This window comes from Oryza sativa, chromosome 1, assembly GCF_034140825.1.
Source record: "Oryza sativa Japonica Group chromosome 1, ASM3414082v1".
Lineage (NCBI taxonomy): Eukaryota > Viridiplantae > Streptophyta > Magnoliopsida > Poales > Poaceae > Oryza > Oryza sativa.
In genome coordinates, this window is record NC_089035.1 from 27,873,534 (window position 1) to 27,880,400 (window position 6,867).

A 6,867-nucleotide genomic window follows, 5' to 3' on the forward strand; every position below is an offset into this window, starting at 1 on the left:
ACCCTTCTCAAAGCACCCGGCCCTAGAGAGAGAAATTTCCTTTAGAACGCAACTCTTCCACTGTTGCTTTGTTTTTTGCTGTGATCCAAACAGGGCCTCTCCACTGTTTTACTGACTGGTGGAGAAATCATCTTTGGTCGGTCGGCCAAATTCCACAATAGTCCCGGTTCTAATAAAAACCAGGACTAAAAAGCTTTAGTCCCTGTTTAAAAGTTGAGGGGTACTTTTTGATCTTTAGTCCCGGTTGATGTTACCAACCGAGACTAAAGTTTATTTTTAGTCCCGGTTCAAGAAGTTGAGGGGTTCAAGACAGACCCTGATTATTTTTACTCCCGGTTGGTATAAACAACCGGGACTAAAAACAGATCTTTAGTCCCGGTTGTTTATACCAACCGGGAGTAAAGAGTACCCTGAACTGCGCGCCAGATATTATCCGCGCGCCACAAAAATAATTGTTTATACCAATTATTTTTACTCCCGGTTGGTATAAACAACCGGGACTAAAGATATCTTTAGTCCCGGTTGTTTATACCAACCGGGAGTAAAGAGTACCCCGAACCGCGCGCTACTCAGTTATTATCCGCGCACTCCTCTCGATCTCCTCCCCTCTCATTACTCCTTCTCCATCCCTTCCTCTCCCCTTTGCCCTCCCGTTCCTCCCCTTCCCCTCTTTGAGTGGCGGCCGAGCGGGAGCAGCGGCGCCCGGCGGGAGCTGCGGCGGCCGGCCGTCTGGGTGCATCAGGCGGGCGGGCGGGCGTGGCGCGGGCTGGCGCGGCGGGCGGGCGGGCAGGCGTGGCGCTTGGGCGGGCTGGCGCGGCGGCCGGCCGGCCGAGCTCGTGCGGAGGCCGCAAGGATGGTGGCCGGGAGGCCGGCGGCGCCCTCCTCTCTGCTGCCGATTTTTTTTGAATTTTTGATTCATTGGATTTGATTTGTGATGTATGTGATATTGGATCTGATCTGGGAGTTGTGATGTATTTCTTTTAGGATTTGTGATGTATTTTTTGTTTGAGATTTTGTGATGTGATGTATTGTGATCTGTGATGCATTTCTTTCTAATATGTAATATATTTCTTTCCAGATTTGTGATGGTACTTTGATTTGGGGATGATTTGGGAATATGATCGGGGATATTTAGGGAGCAGATCGATTTGAGAAAAAAAAATAACCGGGACTGCTCCTACCATCTTTAGTCCCGGTTGGTGGATTTTAGTCCCAGTTATTTTACCCGGGACTAAAGACGGGTATCTTTAGTCCCGGATTCGTAGTCCCGGTTGTATAACCGGGACTATAGGGGGTTCCCAACCAGGAGTAAAGCCCCTTTCTCCACCAGTGTAACTACCACCGGAGAAACAACTACTTCGGAGTACTTCCTAGCATGCATGCATGTTTGCAGCAGGTCAGCAATGCTCTTCAGCTGAGTAGTCCTTTTATGTCACGTTCCTGTACACCATGATCGCTAGCGCTATATATATGAATCTGCTAGCTTTGCTGTCCCATTCCCATATACTCATATTTGCCACATTTAACACGAAACAGTATGTGTGAATCTTGTGACATCTATAAAAACCATACAGAACTGAGGGAGAGAACAATATACACAAATTTTGACAATTTGACCCTTTGCAAAAACTATTTTTACTACCAAAATTTATTTTAAATCTGATCATTTTGCTCAACGCCAAATCATGTGGCGCTAAACTTAGACACCTCAGTGCCACGTCAGCTGGCGTTGAATGCCATGCCACGACGGATGGGAGACTAAGTCAGCGTGTCAATGTACATTCAGCGCCATGCTATTGGCGCTGAGGTGTCTAAGTTCAGCGCCACACGATTTGGCGTTAAGCAAAATGATCAGATTTGAAATAAGTTTTGGCAGCGGTTCATTTGTAAAAATAGTTTTTGCAAAGAGTCAAATTGTCAAAATTTGTGAACAATATACATGTACAGCAAACAACACCCGAAAACTAGAGATTTCAACTGGATCAACCCATCGGGATTAAATTACATGCAGTAAGATCAGAAAATATTAATTGCTAATACTATTCACCAACAAAAGCTTCATATTCATACGACATGCACGGTAGACTGCAGGTAGAGTAAATCTACTGCAGTGTTTAAGCTGCATCACCTAGCATACAATCAAGGTGGATCCCTTGCAATGAACAGAGAGCGAGCTCTCCCAATGCTAATGCATACATAAAAAGGGATCGATCGATCGATACACATACGTACGTACAGTAGAATGCAAGATATATTAGAACCCTAGCTAGATTGATTAATTATTATCTAAAAAAAAAAGCTAGATTGATTAATTGATCGACAAGACTGGCAACACATATATATATATATATATGGGCCACTTAACTAGTACAGCAATGATACGGATTGGAGAGATAACTAATTAATCTATAGTTACATGACAACAATGTAGACGGCGCCCTGCTGGAGCGGCTCGACGGTGACGCCCGACTCGTCGACGGGCACAGGCTCCGTGCGGCTGCCTCCTCTGTAGCGGAGCAGCTCGGCCTCGTCGCCGTAGTGCCTCACGTTGAAGTGCGCGGCCGGGTAGAAGAGCGGCGGCGCGGCGCCCGCGACGCTGACGCACACAACCGCGGCCACGGAACTGCCCGCCTCGGGCGCGGCGGCGGCGGCGGCGGCTCCGGCGCCGGAGCAGGCGCCGGCGACGAGCCCGAAATCCGCGAGACCTGCAATTGGATCGGTCGTGGCAGACACACATGCACAGTCAAACAAACGGCAAAGCTAGTGATAGTGATATTAACTGCACACGCATGCAATGCAGAGGAAGAAGTTACTGCGGCGCGGGGATTGAGAGAGAAATCATCAAAGACCACGAGGAAATCCAAGGTGTTGAACTGTGACAGTCACTGAGATTGATCAGAGTTTACTCCTACTAGTACCACTCGATCGATGAGATGATAAAACTTGAATGAAAAGCGTCCTGGATCGTTGGCCATGCATGGCGCACGGTGACTCTAGGTAGAAACGCCCCTGTAATGTGAAAGAACTTTAAGCTTCTTTCATGCGTCGAGCAGGAGAAATTTGACCACCATCACCTCAGTCTTTTCACCAACGTACGTGTGTGCTGCTACCATACTGTACGCGTGTAGTACTCCCAGTTCCCTTCTCCTAGCTACTCCTACCATACTGTACGCGTGTAGAACTACTCTCTTGAGAGAAAGAAGCCACCATTTGACAAGACCATACAGCAAGAGTGTTAGAGTGGCACAATTTATGAGTTGTGACCTGTGGCCAAAAAGCCCTAAATTCGTAGCGGTTACTGCTGTTCATCTAAGGGGGTGTTTGGGAGAAAGGGGCTAAACTTAGCCCTTCTCTCAAAAAGAGACTTATGGTTTTAAGAGAGGGGCTTCTCCCAAACACCCCCTAAAATGGGTCTCTTTTTTTTATCCCTCACCTCCTTTAATCTGTCAGGTCAAAATCAGTTTTCAAGCCTAAATCTGTCAGTGTAATCTGGTTACTAGTACTAGTACTCCCAGATTAATTATTGGATACTGATAGACTAGTGCATGTGTTCGTGCAATGACAAATCTACCAGAATAATTTTCCCCAGAGAGATGATCAAAACTACTGCAGTTAGCACTATCCGAGCTTCCAAAGTCCAGTTTTAGAATCTTATATGGAATCTTATGCTTCTATTCCTCCAACTCGAGTCTTTTCATGAACATGTGAAATAGCCCCATGCATGCCCAGATGGATTCCATTACGGAGTACTTCCTCCATCCCAAAAAAAAGGCAAATCCTAGATTTCCGTGTCTAACTTTAACTGTCCGTTTTATATAAAAATTTTTTATAATTCATATTTTTATTTTTGTTAGATGATAAAATATGATTAATATTTTATGCGTGACTTGTCTTTTTAATTTTTTTCATATTTTTTTTTAAATACGACGGACGGTCAAACGTTGCACATGCAAACCAGGGTTTGTCTTTTTTTTGGATGGAGGGAGCATGTGGGAGCTGAATGCATCTACATGCGATGACATGATGTTCCCCATCACCATGAAATAGCAGTAGTACTAGTAGTTCGCATATTTGTAACATCCCATCAAGAAACCTACTCAATTTGACCTGATGGAGAACAGCTCACAAATTTTGGTCTTGTCTAAATCTACATGCTTACAAAATGACAAATTTCTTCATCTTTACTGGAAAGTCTATCTGCATTGAAGTGATAAGATTGTACAGACACACAAAAGAAAAGGATTTTACATGGCCTAAACTTGTCTTATTATCATTGCCATGCCTGGGCACAGGGCCCTTGTTTGAGAACGGCTGGTTTGGATTGGGCCCTAAAGGAAACTAGTACAGTACAATTTCATGCATATACAATTCTTCTTTCAGTAAAAAATTTGTCATTTTGTAGTTAAATCCAAACGAAACTGAAATTGAGGACAACACTACAAGAGAAGTTAGACTCCCCTGAAGTGACACTTCTAATTAATCCATTTAAACATGAGCGTATGAATATGATGCATGCATGTGATACTGAACAAAGGGGAAAAAATGCCAACAGATAATCTAGCTAAATGGTGGTGATTCATGATTTGACCAGTTAATTAAATTCTTCATATCAAAGAACAAAAAGAGTACCTTGAAACTGATTGTTAGCGACGGCGCCAGCAGATATAGCACTTGCAGCAAAATCAGTCAGGCTAGCGGTGGCGGCCACGCTCGCGACGGTGACGGCGGCGTTCGGCGGCGACGGCGAGGACGGAACAGGAGGCAGAACGCCAGCAGCCGAGGAGGTAACGTCCACGTGCACTTGCGGCGTGGTGATGCCAAAGCCGTACTGTAGCAGACCGTGCTTCGTGGCGTCGACGTCGTGCGCCTCCTCCGGCCTAGACACGGTGGCGATCGACGCCGCGCTGCTCTTGCCGAGGCCGAGCTGATCGGCGGAGCCGCACCAGTGCTGGCCGAGCCCGGCGCTCCAGGCGCAGCTCTTGTGGCCGGTGTTGTTTGGCGCTTGCACGTCGTTGCAGAGCCCCCAGAACATGCCCGCCGCGCCCGGCGACGACGGTGGCTGCGGAGCGGGCACCGGCAGGTGCATGTACTGGCCGCCAAGAATGGCGGCGCCGAGGTCGACGGCCGACAGGCAGGGGCTCTGCGGCCACTGCAGGAAGACCGGCTCGTCGTGTGGCACGATGCCGTGCACTTTGGGAGCAGGCGCCGGCGGCGACTCCAGTGGCTGGCCTTGATAGAGCATCTGCTGGTGGCACGCCGCGGCGAGCGGCGAGAGCAGGTCCATGGCCGTCGTCACGGACATCGCCTGCGTCGACGTAGCCCTCGCAGGCTTGCTGGACCCGGACGAACGGTCGGAGGAGGAAGACGACGACGAGGTAGGCGCCGCCACAGGCGAGACAAGCTGCTGCTGCGGCTGCACCGGCTGGGGCGCCGGGAGGATTGGTGGCGGCGGCGTGAACGACGGCGCCACGGCCTCCCGGTGCGCCGCCGCCGGCGCGGAGGCCCGGTTGCCGCCGAGGCCGAGCCCCGCGCGGCCTGTCCCGCCGGAGCGCAGCTTGTTCTTGGAGCGGGACTTGCGGTTCTGGAACCAGTAGAAGACGTTGGCGTCGCCGACCTGGCCGTACTCCTGCAGCTGCATGCGGATGCGCGGGATCTCGTCGCGCGGCGGGTTGACCATGCCGGAGTTGAAGATCGCCTCCAGGATCCGGATCTGCTCCGGCCGCGGGTTCCACCGCGGCTTCGGGTCCGGAACCCTCTCCTCGCCCACTGCAAGTACAACCACGAAATCCCATATCAATTCCCTCCCGATCGATCTCGATCCCCTGTAACCTCGCAACACGAAAACCCTACCTACCATAGTACAAAGCGCGAACAGTAGCATGCACGGATGCGCGCGGCGAGATCGATCGACCTACCTGACGAGAAGGGCGACGACTTGAGGGAGTAGCCGCCGCCGCCGGCGCTGCCGGCGGAGGAGCCGGAGAGGAGGGAGGGCGGCGACCCGGCCATGTCAGGCTGCGTCTGCCACGGCTGCGTGGCGTGCTTCGACCTGAACATGCTCGGCCAGTGCCTGTTCGACGACGCCATGCCCGCAAACCTGCCGATCGATCGATTCAACCCGATGAACTCTCAGCTCCCCTCTGCAACAACACAAGCCTAATTATACTAGCAGCTCGCGCTCGTCGATGAGAGAAAGATCTATAGCTAGCCACAGATGATTCTCCTTGAGGCGACAGGGACCGGCCGGATTGGACGAGAGAGCTAGGAGTAGACGAGCTAGGAGTGTTCCTCTTATCTCCCTAGCTAGGATAGGTGGATGGATGGATGGAATGGTTTCTTGCACATTGCTGCCTCTTATAATGGCGAGCACCTACCCTTGGTGGTGCAAAGTGTCGCCGCCCAATAAATGCCGACTACTTCTACGGAGTAGCGACCATCTCTTTATCTGCTTGGAGATGCGTGCGAGGGAGATGATGCAGTTGCACCGGGAGGGAAGCGATGGGGTGGTTGCCTTGGCCGTGTCGCTGATGCCGGAAGGGTGCAAAGGACACTGGAGCTGAGCTTCAGTTTCAGCTTCGGCTACTACCCTGCTTGGAAGACTGAACAAAGTCTGGGCCTTCCTTCCAGCATTTCTGCCATACTACCTCCTGCTGGTAATGGTGGGTAATGCCTTTTTGCATGAGAGGACTCCTGGGACGGTGGTGATGGTGACCTAGCTAGCTTGGGATGACATGTGTGTCGTCGCCGGTTAGCAGCGTACTTTCTGATCGATCGAGTCATTTCCAGAAACGAAAGAATGGAAATTGCAGTTACTGTGCTAATCGTGCACGGCAAATTTACAGGGAAACTGTTCGTTTCCTCCAAATA

General features: G+C 50.3%; 1 protein-coding gene across 1 annotated transcript; it reads right to left on the minus strand.

Annotated features, from left to right (window-relative positions):
* Positions 1-2,042: 2,042 nt before the first annotated feature.
* LOC4326320 (WUSCHEL-related homeobox 7-like) lies at positions 2,043-6,346 on the minus strand. Its single transcript, NM_001401650.1, has 3 exons — positions 5,916-6,346; positions 4,630-5,766; positions 2,043-2,705 (listed from the first exon to the last, which is right to left on the minus strand). Exons 1-3 carry the CDS (start codon positions 6,085-6,087, stop codon positions 2,413-2,415), a joined length of 1,602 nt encoding a protein of 533 aa, NP_001388579.1. The 5' UTR covers positions 6,088-6,346; the 3' UTR covers positions 2,043-2,412.
* Positions 6,347-6,867: the final 521 nt, after the last annotated feature.

What these genes read in the sequence shown, in the direction of transcription:
- LOC4326320 (NM_001401650.1), bottom strand. Translation starts at nt 6,087, where the DNA reads ATGGCGTCGTCGAACAGGCACTGGCCGAGCATGTTCAGGTCGAAGCAC. An exon ending in GTCGTCGCCCTTCTCGTCAG is followed by an intron (nt 5,767 to 5,915) that starts GTAGGTCGATCG and finishes TTGTACTTGCAG; the next exon opens with TGGGCGAGGAGAGGGTTCCG. An exon ending in CGCTAACAATCAGTTTCAAG is followed by an intron (nt 2,706 to 4,629) that starts GTACTCTTTTTG and finishes ATCCAATTGCAG; the next exon opens with GTCTCGCGGATTTCGGGCTC.